Source organism: Pungitius pungitius, chromosome 13, assembly GCF_949316345.1.
Source record: "Pungitius pungitius chromosome 13, fPunPun2.1, whole genome shotgun sequence".
NCBI classification, from domain to species: Eukaryota; Metazoa; Chordata; class Actinopteri; order Perciformes; family Gasterosteidae; genus Pungitius; species Pungitius pungitius.
In genome coordinates, this window is record NC_084912.1 from 4756486 (window position 1) to 4778209 (window position 21724).

General features: G+C 48.5%; 1 protein-coding gene across 1 annotated transcript; it reads left to right on the forward strand.

The window, feature by feature from the left end:
• The first annotated feature begins 233 nt into the window (after positions 1-233).
• Positions 234-21347, forward strand: pcnx2 (pecanex 2). The gene is given in 41 exon segments (XM_037466299.2): positions 234-445; positions 1591-1793; positions 2739-2856; positions 2975-3014; positions 3958-4655; positions 5175-5657; positions 5741-5915; positions 6297-6447; positions 6536-6678; positions 7004-7082; positions 7247-7382; positions 8050-8192; positions 8438-8591; positions 8760-8792; positions 9177-9348; positions 9456-9566; positions 9714-9805; positions 10021-10130; positions 10451-10559; positions 10842-10934; positions 11018-11168; positions 11496-11637; positions 11771-11948; positions 12071-12179; positions 12276-12405; positions 13171-13229; positions 13335-13550; positions 13647-13900; positions 14680-14913; positions 15281-15384; positions 15775-15919; positions 16094-16324; positions 16447-16604; positions 17253-17369; positions 18562-18740; positions 19380-19426; positions 19428-19547; positions 19637-19711; positions 20213-20363; positions 20366-20388; positions 20934-21347. Coding segments are annotated over 41 exon segments (6393 nt in total). The 5' UTR covers positions 234-292; the 3' UTR covers positions 21108-21347.
• The last annotated feature ends 377 nt before the right edge of the window (positions 21348-21724 follow it).

Below are 21724 nucleotides of genomic sequence, written 5' to 3' on the forward strand. Positions count from 1 at the left end.
CAGAGGCAGAGACACGAACAGGACGAGATGAGGACCGCGGCGGCAGCAATGGACGAATCGACATTGGGACGGGAAAAGGCAGACGAGAGGACGGCAGCGCCGACGGAGACCAACACGGCATGAAAGACACGGCACGGGAGACGCGCCGCATCGCCCCAACATGGAGGCGTAGCGACAGTAGCATGCATTAGAGGAGATCATCCCATTGTAGCCTAGCAGCAGCAGCAGCAGCAGCAGCCTCAGCACCATCCGTCCGTCCAACCTGAGCGGAGAAGAGGAGACCCAAGGGGAGATGGGCTCCCAGGTTGTGCAGACCCTGCGTCAGGGCGTCTGGGCATCCGTGACCGGCGGCTGGTACCACGATCCGGACCAGAACAAATTCAACAACTCCTGCCACCTCTATCTGTGGATATTTCTCCTGATGTTACCCCTGTCTCTCCATCTGGTGAGTTTGTACGTGGGAACGTGACGCCCGAGGCCGCGAAAAGGGGGTGTGAGTTGCTCACGGAACCGTAGGTCCCGTTTATATTGATGTATTTGGTTATCCGCGCTCCCCCCCTCTCCTCTCCTCTCCTTTCACGGACAAACGTGCGGCGCCTCTGTGACTTTAGCATCCCTCATTTGTCTGATTGGCGCCGAGGGAAACGCTACACCACCCTGTCGCAGTACGTCCCCTCTGCATGCAGTGCCGGGACGCATGGCTGCTCCTGGATGATCCAGGAGCCCGTGAAACTCCGGGTCCAACTGATTTATTTTCATGGCATGGCCTTTGAAAATTGCTGCAACACACGCTGCAATAAACCGCCAGTGATAACAACCCAACTGGAGGCGCTTCCCTTCTGGAATGTTGTTGCAGACGTTTACCTCGGAGCATATGTGGAGATCAGTTGGTCTGGAGTAAAAAAAGAAAAAAAGAAAAAAGGAAAGAGTTGCTGCAAAAGGTCAAACACCTTGACCTTAGCCGTGATCAAGTATATTGGCGAGAGCAGGAACACTGAACGGGTGACGAATGAACGATCTGATGGCATTAGATTGCCTTTGATAACATTTCTACGGAGCAGAGGATTATCAGGTTTTATCTCGATTAGATCGTGTACATTGCTGTCCACTCCCGTCTCAGTGCGATGAATGAATTTGTAGGAGCTGTGGGTTCAGAGTGATAACCCCAAAATCAGTCCCTCATGAATCAGTGCGCTGGTTTAGGCAGAGTGACATATACCTATGTGAGAGTGACAGCTCCGAGCCATATTAAAGGACTTCCGCTCTTTTTAAAAAACACTAAAAACAAAACTAACAAAGCTTTCTGGAAGGGAAGTTAACCATTTTATTAGCAAATGAATCCTCACGTCCCTATTCTTCCTTTTCTTTATGGGCCATTCTTTCCTTTGGGGATCTTCATTAATCCGTCAGTTAATCAAATTAGATCTTGTGGTTGGCTGAGCCTTCGATTCACATCTGTGTGGCTGCGAATGAGAGTTTCACCCACTTCTCAAAAGATGAGACGAGAAAATCGCCGCGAGAAGCAGTCAATCCAACACCGTTTGAGCGGAGCCTGTTTTGAATATGACGAAGCTCCTCTCCCCTCCACAGGCCCTGCCCCCTACCACCATGGCTTTGAGCATCTACTGCACCTCCATCACGGTCTTCTTCATCTTCATCAAGCTGGCCAACTACCGGCTGCACCTGATGTTCGACGAGGGCGAGGCGGTGGTCCGCAGCAGCGTCTCCGACCTCAGCAAGGCGCCGGAGAAGAAGAGTAACGCGTCGGATTCCTGCCTGCCCGCCGGCATAAGGTACCCTCCCCCCCCCACACAGAGACACCACGTGCAGAGGGATCACCCCAAAGGAGCTGAATAATGAGTCCGCTCACCTTTTACGGATGAATCGGAGGCCATTCAGAGAGGGAGATTGCGGCCTTTGAGCCTTTAGCAAGCCGGATCTTTGCTGTTTTGTGCCTCGAGTGGCTCTCCGTCAGGTTGGTCATTACAAATTCTAGGCCAGAGGGCTAAACCAGTAATGATACTTAATTATTTACAGGAAATTGTACATTTGGGCCTGAGACCTCCTTTTAGAATGTTTGCGAAAAGTGCAACTGAGCGTTGTGTGTGTGTGTGTGTGGCTGTAAATGAGCTTTACCTTTAGCAGAGCTTCACAGTGGATGTTTTACTGTAGGACGAGAAGAGAAATCACAGCGCGAAGCATTCAATCAAACACAGTTTTAGTGGAGATGTGGTTTGGAATGCGATGAAGCTCGGCTCCTCCCCACAGGCCCTGCCCCCCTCACAGATATCTCCCGTTTCTCCCTCTGCATGCCTCTGTTTTTCTCAGTTGCCTCTCCGTTCAGGAATCAGAGTGACTCAGAGTGGGATGTTGACTTTTTCCACTTGGTTTTAATGGCAAGGCTAATGAAGGGAGATGGTCAAACCTCCAGTTGGCCACTCCTCTCCGAGACACTTGATCTGCACACAGACTAATAAAAAAGAAAACCCATAACTGCTGTGCCCGTCGAGAAAGAAACCGTGAAGTCCAGACACAAGTACTTTTTTACAGCTCCTTCATCCCGATAAATCAGTGGGTTTTAGTCTAAACACGAGAGGCGGGGAATGAAAGTCAGATGACTTCTGCTGAGAGAGACACAATGATCCGTCCCGATCCATCCCCCCCCCTTCTAGCTCGTCATTTAATGGGATCTAGCTTGTCATTAAATTCCTCCCCCGTCTCCTATCTCCTTCCGATAGGAAGAGCAGCACGGTCCCAGGCGGCGTTGCCATGACGATGTTGCCTCTGAAACGTACCAGTCCGGTGATCCAGGTGACAGTGAAACAGACTGAAACCGACCCGGGACTGATCGGGGTGGTGAGTGAGCGTTAACCCCCCCCCCCCCCCACGGAAACCTGACACCAGTGATGCACTTTGTTGACCTACATCGTCTCCCTTTGTCCATCGCGTGTCCCTGAATTCTCTTTTCTTTCAGGACTGTTTGAAGTCGGACGAGGAGGGGAAGACGGCGGAAGGTAGAGCTGATCTTAATAATAATGTACAGGACACACAGTGGGGGCTGTTATGCACAATTGAGCATATGCTTCATTACAAGTACGACTTGACCGCATTTTATAAGTTGGGATGACATGTTATGACATTATGATGAAATTAGGTGAATGTGCAACATCCGAATCATTGTTTACCGTCTGTTGAAACTCAGTCTGGGTTGGTTTGGCTCATTTTTTGCACAGGGTTCACAAACATTGTTATGCGGCTGCTCATGTACAGATAATAAGGATTCAGCGTCTCGATATAGCAAATATAAAGCTGATAAAACAACAGGACGACTGCAACGACTGAATAGAAGTTCTTCTCATTTGCCTTTATGTTTAAAACTGATATTTGTCAGTTAGACGGCAGATATATCTTTTTTTTTTATCAGCTTGGCCCTCAATGTACAAATGAATAATACACACAGCAGTTTCTATCAGTTTTTTAGAAAGATGACTTTCCGGTGAAGCATTTGAATGCTATGAATGACGCTGACATTATGTCAAAGTGATTAGCATACATTTATAGAGAATAAAGACAGCAGGAAGAAAGAAAGATGTCTGTAGTCGTCACTGTCGACGCCTTGCAGGTCATTGGGGGGGGGGGGGGGGGGGGGGGACAAGTGTTTTTGTGTATCGTCAGAATCAATCTGTGCTGGAAGCCAAAGTCTGTCCCTCTTCCCTAATGCACTCGATGGCTCCTCATACAACGGAGATCGACAGCTTCCTTTTCTGCAGACACATCGCTGTTGTAAATGTACTCAGACGAGCACTGGTCCCAGTTAATCCAATTCTTTTCATTCATGTGTATTATCTCTGCAGATCAAATAAGAGACCGTACCGTTTTTCATGGCAGGGAGTTTAGGATTACAGCAGTTATATCAATATTACACAAGTAGAAAAAGGCCTTTTCGCTTCATTGCAGGACAGGGTGAAAGTGCTGCAGGCGAGAGTTCGGCGGAGGGAGGCCTGCACCCAAGCCCCTCTCCAGATGACCTCTCCAGCCCCAATCCAGACCAGGCCGCCCCGCTGCTGCAGGCCCAGCAGAGGACCCCGTCCCGAACGGACAAGGAAGAGAAGCGGCCCGGATCTGTGAGCGGGACGGGGAAGGTGGACGCGGACGTAATAGAAACTGTGGCTGTGAAAGACGGAGGGGACACCCAGGGCTCGCTGGAGGGCCGAGAGCCTTCAGAGCAGCAAAAGACGGCCCAGAAGGAGGCGGACGGAGCGGAGGACCGCGACGGCAAAGACAGTGCGGGCGGGGAGACGACGGATGAAGGTCTGCCCCCCTCCAAGGGGAGCGAAGACTCCAGCGAGGAGGAGAGCGAGGGGCGAAAAGAGCCCCCGGACGCCAACAACAACAACTCACTGGGGCCCCCCCAGGATCGGCAGATTGAATTCATCGACACCCCAGATTCTCCCACGCAGGCCGAGCCGGTGGAGGAGACGTACTGCTCCGATGAGATCGAGGTGGTCCTTGTGGACAGCTCGGGATCGGGCCCGGCGTCGGCCCACCTGGAGGACAGCGACGCGGTGAAGATCATCATCACCATGAGCTGCGACCCGCAGACCGCCGCTCAGCTGGAGGAGAGCGTCAAGCAGAGCCTTCTGCAAAACGCACAGGTGGGTTTGATGTCCTGCATGAAACCCCTTTGGCCTCGCCCCCAACGTCCCGTTTTGACTGTTAAAATGTTTCCGGTATCAGCCTTTTTCAGCACTTTATTAACGTCACGTAAGGTTTATATTTTTTATGCACATTTTGACAAAATGTATCCAGACATATTTGTGTTTGGACACTGAAGTCTCTACTATGATGTGAAATTGATTTTTTTGGGGTCAATCACATTTACTACTGTTTATTTTTCGACCGACCATCAAGCAGGTCATTTTATGTAATGACTACATTTCATACCTTTTTATATTTTAACCTGTTGTTACCCCGTTTATTCAATTTACCATTTATCCTTTGTTCATGTAGAATCATCAGAAAGCTCTTGTAGTAAAACAATTCTTTAAAAAACTGAACCTAGATGTTAATGTCATGACGTCTCCTTGACGACCGCTCATATTTACGTCTGAGGTGTTGTTACATTTGGGGATTACAGTGTGTGTGTGTGTGTGTGTGTGTGTGTGCACTATAAGGCTCAGAAGGCTGCAGGAGAGTGTCACATCAAGATCCCCGTCATCACCTTTGACTCCCCCGAGAAGGAGAAGCAGGAGGCGAAAGAGAGCGAGGAAGCGGCCGACTCCGAGGACGACCCCGCCCCGAAAGGGCGACGGGCCGCCAGCCAAAGCGACGCGTTCCACCTGTGCAGAGAAACCCCCGCCCCCGAGCCCACCGCGCCGGAGGCCCCGGACCCGGAGCGGGGACGCCCCGGCGTCCAGAGGGCCGACGACGGCACGCAGAGCCCGCAGCTGACCCACGATAACAGCTCGTCGGGCATCGACGTCCACTCGCAGCGCGACGACACCGACCCCCTGGACGCCAACGTGGATTTGGAGGGGTTTCTGCGTCTGCCGCCGGCTCTGGGGCGCCACGGGCCCGGGGGGAGGACCCACATCCGCGGGCTGAGCGTGGACAGCGGGAAGGACGCCGTGCTGCTCTCCGACCGCTCGCACGTCACAGTATGTCGGCGGTTTGGATCTGTCTCACACGTTTAACCGTCCTGCTGTCCACTCACGTGCACAAACATCTGTCCCCTCGTCAGACCATGACCAGTTCCAAGTCGGATCTGGAGGCGAAGGAGGGCCAGATTCCCAACGAGTCCAACTTCTTGGAGTTCGTGTCCTTGTTGGGCTCCCTGAGTACCAGAGGGGGGGGCGGAGGAGCCGGCAAACCGGAAGACGAGAGGCCGCAGCGCAAAGAGGACGTCGCAGATGAAGGTGAACCTCAGCAAGAGGCGGGGGTTTTCTTCATAGGGTCCGAGTCAATGCACAGGATTAGCCATTAGTCCACATTGTTTTAATTAGCTAAAATGGATTCCTTCTGTTGCTCTTGGAGCACAGTGGCATCGGACGTTTTAAAGTCAAAGCTCCAGACTGATGCAGATCAGTCGTTATGATACAATCGTTGTTATAACATTTTCTTTTGGGGTCAGTAGACCTTAAAGAAACAACATAGTCAGGTTATAAGGATGGTTTGATGACTATTAGCTACTCTTTTGTATCATTAGCATAAGAATATTGACGGAATGCTAAAGATCCACAAATCTGGGCTTCACATTTACTGCTGCAAAAACAAATTTCCCTTTGACTCGCCTGCAGAGAACCTGAGCGTGACCTGCGGACAAGACGATACGATAACGGGGAGCAACGCGGATGACAAACCGGAGCGACCGAAGCCGCCCACCAGTCTGCCCACCGACCCGCCGAAGGCCTCGCCACCCACGCAGATCCCCATAGTGTCCCCAGACAGGTACTCCAGCCCGCACGCCCTACCTGCTTCGAGGAAGCATCTACGCAAGAGAGTCGTAGCTGAGTGTGTGTTTTCCTCCTGTCTGCAGTCCGCAAACAGACAGGGAGAAGGATCCGGACTACGACTCGCTGCCTTCACAGACCTCTCAGTCGGAGAGCTCCATGCTGCAGGTCATCTGTAGACCAGAGGCCACCAACAAAGAAGATGCCTACACCTTCCACACTGTACACAGTAAGCAGCGGAACCTCTAAAAGATGAGAGGTTTCCTTCTCTGTTGCGGGGACAAAGTGAGGAATTTGCTTCGGACACAAAAAACAGTAAAAAGGCCTCATCCATAATTTAGGAGTCTACTTGTACTGGGACAGCCTGATAGTATTTTGATACTTTTGATAACAAACACACAGATGGCCTGCCAGTATCAGCCCAAAAGCCCCTGGATTAAATTACCTTTAAATGGAAATGCTCCAAGATGTTCAGTGTCATTTATTGCACATCCAAAGCGAAATGGTCTGACGAGTTGAATGTGTGTGTGTGTGTTTTTATTTTGGGCTCACAGGAGACCGGCCTCGTAAGCTGTATGCAGAGAGAGCTCTCAACCTGCCGCTGGGAGCCGAGCTCATCACCGGCAACATGTGGTACCGCTTCTCAGCCTGCTCTCTCACCTTCACCTGGAACAAACGATACCTTTTTATATGGCTTTTTCCCTCCTCCGTTCACCCCGATCGCCCCCTTCTGTCTCCTCCCGTTCCATCCTCCCTGCACACAGATTAACATCGACATGTTGTGTGTGTGTTCTCAGTGACCTGCTGTCTACTTCGTCCAACTCGGAGTGTCAGGACGCCCTGGTCGGCGGTCACGCTGACTGCCCCTTCCAGCGACGCATCATCCCCGCTCACAGGCTTCGGCCTCGAAGGACGCACCCGGAGATATTTCAGGTGTCCGTCTGCTCTCGCTTGTCTTGGTCCTTTCTTGCTCTGCATAGCAATGGTCAAGACTCTGCACAGATGTCATTTAAAACTAATACACCGTAGAAGTGCAGTGGAGCTACGGTCTTTGAATCAGGAACATTTGTTGCAAAAGTCTGTTAGACATTCAAGGAATTTGACATCGGACAGTGAGACAATGAGACAATGGGCAACAAGACAAATAACACAGTGCAATTTACAAGTGGCTCATTGTTGTTTTTCTATATTGTGCGTCCACGGTTATTTGGATTGTTTCGTGCTTCTGCATCAATCGACAGTTGGTGGTTGTAACGTGGCAAGAAGTGTATCAATGGGCCAACAGAGGGAGTGAACAAAAGGCTGTTAGTGAACAAAGATGCATGGGAAGGTGGAAGGTTTCCAATTAATTGACTTGAAAATGAATATGTGAATCCATCAAATATATAATATATATATCAAATATATTTTTATATATTTTATAATATTTTTTATATCATATAAAACATACATAAATAAATTTAAATAATGAAATCGTCAATTTAAACGATTCATGAAACAAAATAAAAAAGGTCCAAAAAAAAAAATCAAGGTCAAAGTTCTTTTACTGTATACTTAAAAATGTACCACACGTGAAATGAGTTGTGTTTGTGTGTGACAGGAAGAGGACTCTTTGGACGAGTCGTCGGAGACGTCCACCCAGGAGAAACCGACCCGCAAGATTTATTACAAACTCAAACTGTTTCCCGGGAAGGTGGTCGACCTTTTGTACGACCGGCTCACGCTGCTGGCTCTCCTGGACAGGTGATCCAACCGCAAACTGCTCCCAAACGCTCTGTCTAAAACAGGCTAAACTCTTTACAACATATTCCCACGGTGCCAACGCCTTGAGTAATGTCTTCCTGATTTGATCAATACGCGTCACGTCTTTTCAGTTTGATCAGCGGTCGAAGCGGTGATTCCATCCTTGAATGTCGGCCTCTCATCGATATGTGTGTGTGAGAAGCGACTGAATGACCAGAATGCCTCGCTTCGCTGCTTTTGTGTAGAAACCAAGACGTCTTGGAGAATCTGGTTGCAGTCTTCATGGCCTTTCTGGTCTCCTTCCTGGGATTTGTGCTCCTCAACCACGGTTGCTTCAAAGACTTCTGGGTCTTCCAGTTCTGCCTGGTCATCGCCAGCTGCCAGTATTCCCTACTGAAGGTGAGCAAAACACAAGATCCCAGTAGGAGATGTTCAACCACGCTATGAATCTTTACCGTTTCTAAGGGACAATATTTCTCTTGTTCCGGTTTCCCATTTTTTCAATTGTTTTAATGTTAATTCACAAAAAGTGATTGAGTTTTGTCTTTTTTCTGTGTTGTTTTGCAGAGTGTTCAACCAGATGCAGCCTCACCAACACACGTGAGTTCAATGTTTCCTGAGAGGTTTGAGGGGAAATATTATCTGAATGAAGTCCGAACAAACTTCTCGTCAAACTTATCTGGAATCTACTGTTAAACTTGTGACATCTTTATTGCTTCATGTTGGCATATGTTTGAGGAAAAAGTTGGATTTAACTGAGTTTCATCAAATGTTCTGATAAATCTGATAAAAGTTAGTATCATAGGTTCCTAATATCACGTTAGACAACATACTTGTGTTTCAATACAGCCGAATGCAAGATCATGATACAGTACCATTGAAAGATGTGTCTTCAGGGGACATGAACGCATCCGAGCTCTCTTAGTTGTCTCCCTTTTTTAAACGACACCGTTTTAACCACATTAAACCGGTTCATGTATCCAGGGTCACAACCAGCTGGTGGCCTACAGCCGGGCGGCGTACTTCTGCATATTCTGTGCTCTGATCTGGATGCTGGAGCAGCTGCTGAGGAGGAAAGACCTGCCCGTCTCCACCCTGTACGGAGTCACCATCGTGTGCCACGACGCGCTGCGCTTCCTGCGGGACCTGCTAGTGGGTAGGGATGGATGGACCCGGAGAGAGAGGCAGGCGGTCTACGTCGCTGCGCCGATTCGTTCCTTTGCGGATGCTTAAGAGCGTCTTTTGTTTAAATCCATGAAACAGGTTTCACCTACTGCTTCCCGATCACCTTCCTGGTGGGCCTTTTCCCTCAGATCAACACCTTCACCATCTACCTGCTGGAGCAGATCGACATGCACCTTTTCGGAGGGACAGGTTGGTTGGACTTTTTTCAGGGTTTCTGAATAGTGGTCCTTTCGTCTTTGGCATTAAAAAACAACATCAAACTAAGTCTACAGTAGATGTGTGGCTTTATTTGTCTTTGTTGGATACTATTTTCACTCTTAATTTGTGCGTTCTCAGCTGCTACGAGCCTCACCTCTGCAGTCTACGGCATCCTCCGCAGCCTCATCGCGCTCTCACTGCTCTACGGCTTCTGCTTCGGAGCGCTCAAGGTACAGTTTGATGAAATAGAGCGACAGGTGGGAGACATTTCCCCCCCCCCCCCCTAGGAATAAAAAGAAGCTATTATAGGTACTATTGCTAGTCATTTTCCAAAAGCAACTCGCAGGGAAGAAGCTTTTAGAGTGTGAGGCCCTGAAAGCTGTAGTTCTGACCTCAAAGGCACATGATGGTGTGTGTGTGTGTGTGTGTGTGTGTGTGGTCACAGGAGCCGTGGGATGAGCAGCACACCCCAGCTCTGTTCTCTGGTTTCTGTGGCCTTTTGGTGGTCTTCTCATATCACCTCAGCCGGCAGAGCAGCGACCCGTCCGTGCTACTGTGAGTATTTATGTGTGTGTGCGTGTGTTTGCGTGCCAATTTCTATACACTCGATTCTCAATTTTTAATTAAGGATTGGAGAGCTGCATGGAGTAAAGAATGGCTAAATTAATGAAAGAAATGAAGGCAGATTGATGATTATGTGTTGATTAAGTCAACCTCAGTCATTCAAACAATTTTCTTTATTATTAAAATAAAAACGTTTTTCCTGTTTTTGATTTTGCTTTTAAGTTGATTGAGTGTCTGTAATAGCAATAGTCTTCATTTAACTCAACAAACCCCATCCTCCCGTTCCCATTCACATGTGACATCCTTTACAGAGCTCTGGTTAAGTCAAAGATCATGCCCCCTTTGGTGGAGAGTGAGGAAGAGGAGGCGGAAGATGCAGAAAGTAAAGACCCACTGCCGGAGAAGCTGCAGAACTCCATGGTAACCAAAGAGGATTATTGGCAGATGAGTGTTAATTCCCCCCCCCCCCCCCCCCCCCCCGCTGAGCAGTGATTAAACTGTTTTCCTTATTGCCAAATTCAAGAAAATTGAAGCTCATTAACACTCTCCACCTGAGTAGCGGAATTCACACAAGTCTTTTACAGTGTTGATGGGGATCGTGAGGCCCTTAAGTCCCATTTAACATAACAAGGCTCAGACAGAACTAACCTGACCTGAGAAGCGGACGTGTTTGCAGTGTTTCATCCCCGTTGTGCTCCGCAGAAGGAGGTTCTGCTGTCGGATGTAGTCGTGTGCTCTGTTGCTTACATCCTAACCTTCGCCATCACTGCGAGCACCGTGTTCCTGTCCCTCAAGGTGAAATTTCACTTCGAAACTCTTACCACAGTTTGCAGAAATAATAATACTGTTAATCCATTTTCATCGTGTCGTCTTTTCAGCCCTTCGTGACCATCGTGCTGTACGCGCTGGCGGGGACTGTGGGGTTCGTGACCCACTACCTGATCCCCCAGCTGAGGAAGCACCACCCTTGGTTGTGGATTTCTCATCCGGTTCTCAAGACCAAGGAGTACCACCAGTTTGAGCCCAGAGGTCAGAATGAAGTAGTATTTCATTCCACCAGAAAAAAAAAAAACTGATGAAATCTCACTGAATTTGTCGTCGTTAAGATATTTTTTTAAAGGTATGGATTCTTTAAAAAATACTTCTCGTTCTCATTACATCCAGATGGCAATCAATGAATCAAAAGTTTCCCATGTTGAAATATGTCTTGTGGACTTGATCACTTTTTTGCAAAGTTTGGCTACTTTTGGAGCTTTAGCGCTCCGGCAGAAGTCAAATTAAAGGAAGCCTTTCACTTTGAGGAGGAAGATTGAAATGATTAAATTACAACCAGCTTTGCCGTGCGCTGTGATTCAGAGGACGCCGTGCTGATGTGGTTCGAGCGGCTGTACGTGGGGCTCCTGTGCTTCGAGAAGTACGTGGTGTACCCGGCCATCGTGCTGAGCGCGCTCACTAACGACGGCTTCGCCCTCAGCCACCGCAAGAAGCTGGGGATCCAGTGAGTGGGCCGCTAAAAAAAAGAAAAACACACACATTCCGCCCGTCCACGGTCCCTAGAGAGTGTGTGTGTGTGTGTTGGATCGGTTGTGTAACGCCTTGTCTGCGCCCCCCCCTCCCTCCCCCCCCTCCAGCTGCGACGTTCTCCTGACGACCGTCGCTGGGCTGAAGCTCCTGCGCTCCTCCTTCTGCGACCCCAGCTTCCAGTTCCTCACCCTCCTCTTCACGCTCGTCTTCTTCCACTTCGACTGTCCGCGCGCCTCCGAGAGCTTCCTGCTGGATTTCTTTCTCATGTCTATTGTTTTCCACAAGGTGCAAACCTCTCTCGCACAAACACGCGCTTTTTTCCGGCCCGTGGGACGTGGCATTGGCGCGTTTCTCCGGGGGTCAAAGGTCGTTTGAGTTGAACTGCTGCTCCTGTTTCCCGATTTCAGATGCGCGAGCTTCTGCTGAAGCTCCACTTCATCCTGGTTTACATCGCTCCCTGGCAGATCGCCTGGGGCAGCGCTTTTCACGCCTTCGCTCAGCCTTTCGCAGTGCCTCGTATCCTCCCTCTTAAGACCCGTGTGTGTGTGTGTGTGTGTGTGTGTCTGACTGCATCAGTACCTGCTTTTCTTCCCTTTACTGGTGCGCGCACAGACTCCGCAATGCTGCTGCTCCAGACTCTGCTCACCACCATCTTCTACACTCCGCTGGCTCCCTTCCTGGGCAGCGCAATCTTCATTTCCTCCTATCCGAGGCCCATCAGGTTCTGGGAGCGAAACTACAAGTAAGACCCCCCACCCCCTCCTCTCCCAAACAGCCGGGAGGCGTGTGCAAGTCTAGGTTACTTAGATACACACCCAATGAGCAGGCTGAGAAGCAACGATGCACATGTGATTGCACTGACAGGCACTGTACTATTGACCTCCACTGAAGTTTAATGGGCCACACTGTTGCAGTGCGTCACAAGCTCCTCCTTCACTGTTTTGGGTTTATCTGCCTTGCATCTTCCTGCTGTTGTTCATACACATTGCCTCAGCAAACGGGTATGAATCTGCAGCTGTATCATCCTGTTAAGAGTGACGTTTTCAGTTTCAGGAACTTACAGAGCCTTTAAAAAGTAAATGATGATGGGGACGGTGTAGGGAAGTAATGAGAATGTGAACTCATGTCATGTGTAATAATGTTATCAGACTATTAGACACAGACGCCCCCCCCCCGCTCCTGCTGTCTCTCTCCTGTTCACACAACGTGACCCTCTCTGTTCCCCTTTTTTTTTTTTACTCAGTCTGTGCCTCGGCTCGCTGAGAGCTCTCCAAAAATACTCCCGCAGCTTTGTTTGCGCGAGCTTCAGTCGGATGCAGCGAAGCAGACAGCGTTTATATTTAGACGCGGTTGCCGTTGCATCTCTGCTGGAGTCCGATGTCGGTGTTGTGCAGGAAACTTTATAAGATTGTAAACACGGTTTTATAATAGGTTGTGAGACACAAAACTGATGTGTAACGGCAACGTATTCAGTCTATGCTTGTTTTCTGTCTCCCGTCTCCTGCAGCACAAAGCGCATCGACAACTCTAACAGCAGATTAGTGTCCCAAGTAGATAAAGAGACAGGTGAGCACAAACACTCCTCACAGGCTGCATATTTTTCATTTTTTGATCGATATCCTCAAACCTATTCATCCATCTGTATTTTTGTTTTTCCTTCCTCCGTGGCAGGATGCGACGACAGCAACCTCAACTCCATCTTTTACGAGTACCTGACGCGCTCGCTGCAGCACTCGCTCTGCGGCGACCTCACGCTGGGCCGGTGGGGGAACTACAGCGCCGGGGACTGCTTCATCCTGGCTTCCGACTACCTCAACGCCCTGGTCCACCTCGTGGAGATCGGCAACGGGCTGGTCACCTTCCAGCTGAGGGGCCTGGAGTTCAGAGGTAAAGCTTCGCCGGCCACACAAGCCCCCCCCACGTCCCCCTTCTCCGTCATACCACCATCAACTCACCGCCTGCCGGCTGTGTCCGGGGGCCCAGGTACCTACTGCCAGCAGCGGGAGGTGGAGGCCATCACGGAGGGGGTGGAGGAGGACGACGCGTGCTGCTGCTGCGAGCCGGGTCACCTGCCCCACATGCTGTCGTGCAACGCCGCCTTCAACCTGCGCTGGCTGGCCTGGGAGGTGATGGCCACCAAGTACCTGCTGGAGGGCTACAGCATCAGCGAGAACAACGCCGCCACCATGCTGCAGGTGTACGATCTCCGAAAGCTGCTCATCACCTACTACCTGAAAGTAGGTGGCATTTCTGTGAATTTGTGCGTTTAAAGGACGATTGTAGTTAAAGTTATGTATTATAAACGCTGCGCAAAAAAACATTGAAATTAACGATTTTTCAGGTTAATATTTAACATTAACATTATTTTTCTTGTGTCTCTTGATACACAACTTTTGACTATTGAGTATTAAATGATAACCTGATTTTAACAACTTAAAGAGATATTATAATATCCATTATTAATACGAGAATCGTACATCTGACTTATATCTGACGCAATACTTATATCTATATATCCCGCATTTCAGCATTTCACAGTCTGCATATATAGGTATTTAGAAGTTTAAAGCTGTTGGGGGGAGACAATATGTACACTATATACACGGGTAAAAAGTGTATATGCAAATTACCAGTGAGCATGAAGACTCATGTCGTTTGTTCTTTTTCTTAACGTTAGTATACTTTTTTGTGTTTATTTTGTGCTGTTATTTAATTACTCTGATTATACTAATCTGTTATACTTGTTTTGAAAGATAAATAGTAAAGCTTTGGTAAAGAAGCAGCTCTTGTTATATTCTATCCCCTGAAACTGAAATTAAATATTCCTCTCGTCTCAACTGTCTCTTAAAGATTTTCCTTAAAGGTTAAACCCTAAGACGGACAATGCAGTGTCTCGCATTAATGCATTAATCATTATTACAAATGGCAGCTCTCCAAAATGAAATGTGGTATGCAGCCGCACAGTCAATCCCGTCCTTGTGCTGAGTAGTTTGGCTCCATCTTCCCCTCCCCTCAGAGTATCATCTACTACCTGATCCACTCCCCCAAACTGTCCACCTGGCTCAAGGACGCCGGCGTCCAGGAGGCGCTGCAGTCCTACACCAAGTGGCACCACATAGAGCGCGACCCCCAGGTCTTCAGCGTGAAGATCGACGAGGACTACGTGCACTGCTTGCAGGGCGTGACGCGGGCCAGCTTCTGCAACGTCTACCTGGAGTGGATCCAGCACTGTGCCGGGAAGATGGAGACGGTACTTGCACTTCATTATGGGTTAAAGCCATTCTCACTATTTCATTGAATAAAAGATAAAAGGGAAAAAAAGTCAAATTGAGTTGTAATAGTAACATGATTCTAAATTGTAAAACTGCATTCTACTGAGAAAGAACTTACAAAAGGCCCAAAGAGAGGCTAACAAAAATGCACTGTACAACTTATTGTGCTCTTGTAGTACGACGTTGATTGATTGGCTCTCAAAATCGAATACAAAATAAAAACGCGCATTGTTTTTATGACTGAAGCTGAAAGCCGGATGTGCACGCTGTGTTTGCAGAGTGCACAGCAACGACCAACATGGTTACAGTAGCTTCACGTCTCCGTGTCTCTGCGTTTGTCCCCAGGCTGTGGACAGCGACGAAGACTCCCCTTTAGTGACGCTGTCTTACGCTCTCTCCGTCCTGGGGAGGAGGTCCCTCGGAACGGCGTCACACAACATGTCCAACAGGTAGAGGCTAGTTTTTTTTATGTCGAAAAATAATCCCCTCAATAGAAAACGTCATCAGAAGCAATGAAAGCTTTCTGGACCTTATTGAATAACACTGAGAGACGTTTTCGTTGATGAAATAAATGAACTCCACCCACATAACACATTGGTTAAGTTTTTTTGTTTTTTTTTACGATAAATGCAGAAATGTCATAGTTGCAGTATGGCGGACACACCAGTGGGGGGCATTAGCAGCTAAATCTTTAACTTAGGTATTGCACTCGTGACTTTTTTCCTTTGTGTGGTTTATATGCAAAAATATATTTCATGGTAATACCCCCCCCCCCCCCCCTCCTCCCCCTCCCTCCCTCCTCTTTCTATCTCTGTCTCCCCTTCACACACACCATAAAGTCTGGAATCATTTCTGTACGGCTTCAACACCCTGTTTAAAGGAGACTTCCGCATCGCCACCAAAGACGAGTGGGTTTTTGCTGACCTTGACCTCCTGCAGAAGGTGGTGGCTCCGGCGGTGAGAATGAGCCTCAAGCTGCATCAGGTAAAGTGTGGCGTGCCCTTTAAATGCCACTCGTATCTTATCACACACTCTCCCATTCCATAAACACCGGGACAGTTTCTAATATCTTTACTCTTCGCAGACATTTTAATATCTGACCTCCGCCGCGCTCCGTCGTTCCCCTTTTTTTTTTTTCTTTCACTCCTGTCCTTCCAGGATCACTTCACCTGCCTGGAGGAGACGGAGGAGGCCTCCATCCTGTACGAAGCCATCACAAACTACCGCAGCAGCCTGGTCATCTGCCACGAGAGCGACCCGGCGTGGCGCAAGGCGGTGCTGTCCAGCCGCGACACGCTGCTCACCATGAGACACATGATCGACGACGGCACGGACGAGTACAAGATCATCATGCTGTACAAGCGCCACCTCAGCTTCAAGGTCATCAAGGTGAAGGGGGACGTTGCGAAGAACCATCTCACGCCGTTGTGATCATTTTCAAACGCAGGGTGATGAAACTTGAGGTGATTGTTGTGTTTAATGGTTTGAAATGTTTTTTTTTTTGGCCTCAGATCAACAAGGAGTGCGTGCGAGGCCTGTGGGCCGGCCAGCAGCAGGAGCTGGTGTTCCTGCGGAACCGAAACCCGGAACGAGGCAGCATCCAGAACTCCAAGCAGGCGCTGAGGAACATGGTGAACTCGTCCTGCGACCAGCCGCTGGGTTACCCCATGTGAGCCCCCCCCCCCTTCCACAGCTGGGACGCGCTTACGCTGTCTTTTCAGAATGCATGTTTTTTTTTATATATAGAAAGGAGCAGTGTGTAATATTTTGGGAGATTTAGTGACGGGGTTCAATAATAAGTATGTTTTCTTTAGCAAACTGGTGGTGGAATATTTGAACCTTTTTTTTGCATTTTTTTGCCTCAATATCTTTTGCTTTTTATTTCTGTGATATTTTTTGACCTATTTTTGAACATATTTTGACTTTCTTCTACAATTATTTTTTGACCTAATTTTTTTTTAATTTTTTTTCCCACGACATTTTTTAATACATATTTGGTAATATTTTTCAAATAATCTTTTGACCTATTATTATTCTACATGATATTTTTTTTTTACCTAATATTTGTGGACTTTTCTTTCCATGACATTTGATTTAACATAATTTGACTGAAAAACATATCATCTAACCTTACATATTGTGACTTTTTTTCTCACAAAATGTTCTCCGACCTGATGTTCATGGTCTTAGATTTTTTACCTCTCGATGCCGCCAACATCCAGCACACTGCACCTTCTAACTGCACCTTTAACTTCCTTCTCTGTCCCAAAGACCCTAGTTGGCCAATTGCATTACTTTCATTTTATTGTCTTCTAAGGTATGTGTCACCACTAACGACGTCGTATGCGGGGACACACCGGACGCTCCGCAGCATCGGAGGAGGCGCCCTGAGCCTGGACGCCATTCGATCCTGGCTCTGCTCCAAATGGTTACGGTCGGTTTCTAATAAACACATTACCGCTTATTTAAAAAAACACACACACACATACATTACTTCTCATTAAGTGCAGTCGTTTCTCTCAACCCCCCCCCCCCCCCCTCGTCACTGTGCTCTTCAATGAACCGCCGTCACATGCTCAAGCCCAGCGTCAGGGGGGGGGGGGGAAGACGTCCCGGGCCCCTCCGTCCTTGAATAAGACACTCGAGTTGTTTAATTCATTCGGAGTAAAAACGCACACTCTCCTCTCACAGCCCCCGCGCTGTCACGTGTGCAGTCGCTCTCAGCCGAGGGTCATCGCTCATCCTTTCATCTGCGCGCAGCCAAGAGGCATCGGAGTAGACATCGTGTTGTGAGATACGATTACAGTTTTCTTTGGAGTCACTTTGAGTTAAAAGTGACATCACCGCTGCAAATTGATTGTATTCAGTCTACTCCTCAAAAAAAAAAGAGAGGAAAACATATTCCTGGAGGAAAAGGCCCCTCAGATAACAGGAACCTCGTGACCTTCTCCTGATGCAGAGTGAGGGCTCCTCGGTGTCTTTGCTGGGGAGAGACAGTTCCCCGCCGACATAACGTCGTTTTGAATACACGCGCAGGCGTAAAATGTGTGGGGGGGGGGGGGGGGGGGGGGGGGGGGGGGGGGGGCTGCAGCGGGAAGCTTTGACTCTTTGCGGATCGTTCCTTCCTTTTTTCCTTCCCTCCTTTCCTCCACCCCCTAATCACTCCTTCTTTTACACATTACCTTCAGCAAAGCTTATTGTGTAGGCATTAACCTCTGCAGGTCAGCTAATGTGTTTGTGTGTGTGTGTGAGTGTGTGTGTGTGTGTGAGACGCTCTTAAGCTTGTAGCGGCCGAGTTTTCCTTAGATTAGATTAGTTTGTGAAATCCTGTTTCATCGACCTCGAGTTAAACGTGTCTTAATTTCAGTAAGTAGCCGAGGAGCCGAGGAGATGGGACGTGCATCCCCAGCCAGAACGCATTTAACTAATTTAAGAGGCGGGCTGCACCAGTGTGTGTCACGTATGCAACCGTTACGCAACATCTCTCTACGTGTGTTTAACCGGCTGGAATGTTCCAGCCTCGCTAAATATTTGACGGCCCTTTCGTGTCCCCTCCGCGCCGATGTGGACACAAGTGAATAAATAAACACAAGCGGCGTGCTACGTGTGCTACGTGCGTCCCGCAGGGTGCGCAAGGACAACCTGACCAGCTGCAACAGCGGCGTGAACATGGAGGACGTGGACTGCGGGGCCGGCGGTTCGTCCTCGCTGAGCCAGAACCGCCCGTCCTCCGTCACGTCCAACAGCCTGAGCCTCTACCAGCACAGAGCCCGAACGACACACAGCCACAGGCACCACAGCACGGGTACGCACGCACGCACACACACACACACAGCCATGTAGATTACCATCCTTGTGGAAAATGTCCATTGAGGGTCACCAACTGAAACCGTAACCTGGATTCTATTCCAACTGAAATTCGAAAAAACTGAAGTCTAAACGTCGCTGCAAATGAGGGCTTCCACTAGAATCACAATAAAATACACAGTGGTGTTATAGATTTTTTTGTTTAATGTTTTGTAGTTTTCCATTGATACTGAAATACTCAAAATTGACACATGCGGTGTCTTTCAAATTAGATGAATTGATTAGCACTAAAATGCACCCTTGCTCAATTCAACACTTTGGTTTGGTAACTTTAAGTACAGGTGCTGTTGTTTTTTTTATCACAATCAGGAGAGCAGCCAGCAGTGGGAGAGAGTTTGACACAGGTGATACACCCACAACAGGAAGTCAAATGAACCCAGATGACAGAAGGCAGGGATTACAAAATAAAACCCAAACTATGATAACCTTAAACTGAAGTTAAACAGCATTCTGATTTATATTTAAGTATATTCTACTAATATCGGCTCGAAAGACTTATTGGATTTTATATATATATATAAAATTGGGGGGCGGTTTATGTTTTCTACTATGCAATTCCGTGTTTGCGTTTGTGCAGCCAGGAGAGAGTACCGCAGTCGTTCAGTGCAGCCTCAGAGTCAGCGCCCCCCCCGTCAGCAGCCAATCAGGACCCATCCTGGACTCGGGCTCCAACCACGGGCTCGTCCAGCGCCTGTCCAACAGTCAGCTGTCGTTTAATACATCCATAGCCTCTATATTCTCCCAGGTATTCACACACACACACACACACGCCTCCGCCCTTGATCCGGCGCGTTCTTTGCCCTGGAGAATACAGCGATGTCTCTCTGTCCTCAGGTCCCTCGTCTCTCGGGAGCAGGCGGGATCGGCTCGCAGCTCCAGGCGGCGCAGCATCAGCAGCGCTCCAGCCAGGTATGAGCTGAACACACCAGGCGTGGTGCTGCTGCACTTCTCCGATTCTCACACACACACACACACTCACACACACACACACACACACACAGACACATGCAAAGAAGGACATGTATTGGACTGTAATCATAAATAAATATATACAGACTTCAGTTACCACCTAAAAAGTGTACACTTCACATCAAATAAAAAACTGTTATATTAAAATTCAGGATTAGTTTTTTAAATAGTTGCATTTCCAAGTTACTATACACACTGAAACAATAAGTGGTTATAATTTAGTGGTGTTATGATTAGCAGTCAAACCCCTGAGCACATGTGACTCACGAATCGAGTTATTACCACTACTTTAAAAATTCATCTGAGAAACAATTCCACCACTGATGGCCCGAGCATGTGACCGTAGTGTATTAATGACTACAAGATATTCTTAGAAGCAGCGTGCTTCCCCTGATAACCGCTTTGTGCATGAGCTGCTCCGTGTGTCTCTCTCTGCCCAAGGTCTCCTCGTCCTCGTCCACTCTCAGCCTGCTGTTCGGGAAGCGCAGCTTCTCCAGCGGCCTGGTCATCTCCGGGCTGTCCGCCGCCGAGGGCGGCAACACCACCGACACGCAGTCTTCTTCGAGCGTCAACATCGCCATGGGGCCCTCGCACAGTCCAGCAGCAGAGCCACACAGGTAGGGGACCAACCCACAGGCGAACGATGCAGGTCACTCCATGCAACACGGGGACAGCAAAAAGATCTTTGGGTAGCGTGAGGCCTGGTGTGTGGAGGGCGTCAACCCTTTTGGACAAAATGCACATTGCTATACTGCTAGCATCGAAATAGCTGAGGTGTAACCTGCATTCCTTCTAATGGCCAGCAGGGGGCCACTCGACTGACTGCATCCGGTTGCGATGTCATTGGAAACCAAACACTCTCCCCTCACATGTCACTTTGCTTCAAACCAAGATGGAAAAGGCCAAAAATGCCAAAATTGAAGCATCGAAACAGTAGTCCTCAAACAAATAGTTGAGGTCGCGACGACTCCGTCCACTTTCTATGATTGGGGGGTGAAACCAATGTTTAATGCGAGTAATGCAAAAGTATACTTTTATCAATCTCACACATGTAATTAGGTAGATATCTCTTTACTCTGACAAAATTAAAATCCTACTTTTTTTTATTTTTCTTGGTGTGAAAATATATTTATTTTAAATACCTGTCTCTCTCCCCTCTCAGTGGACATCAGAGCCATATGAGAGTATAGACGCGTCCTACTCCAACGCCGCCGTCACGTTGAAAGACGGCGCGCAGTCACGTGACCGAGGCTGCGGCCTGGGATTGGATGAGACGCAGGAGGACTCGGCGTCCGTCTCAACCGCTCCGGAAGCGACTGACCAAAAGACTGTCTGAGACTGAGACAACACACACGCACACACACACACACGTGCCCGCATACAGGGAGGACTGTATGAAGAGCTAAAGCGTACACACACACATACAGACAGATTGTATGAGAAAGCACCCATGCACACGAACCTGCCTCTTCTCCTGTCTTCAGCATGTGGTCTCACCTCGTTGTCTGAATGTAAAACTGAGTCTGAAAACATCATCTTGGATCCGGTCGATGAAATAAAGACATTTTTAAATGAGGCTTCCTTTTCGTTTCTACTTCCGGTGAACTCTACCATTGATGCACACTTATTAGGAAACAACTTTATTGCGCGTTGCCGCCACCGACTGGAATGGAGCGTGGCTCGGCAGATCCGTACGGTGTTTTCTACCACTCCTCATGATACTCCTACTGTTTGCTTGAAATAAGTGCTGAAAAACGGGGCCCAAATTACAAAGCACATGAGATTCCATTGACACACGTAGGCTCGTGTCATACAAATGGAGGACCGAACAGACAAGAGATCGTCACTTTCTTTTCACCACTTTCTTTTCATAGTGAGTCTCTAAATGACATAATGCACCTTCACAGTACAATGTTAACACACACGGTGTGTCTACAGTTTGTGCTCTATTTA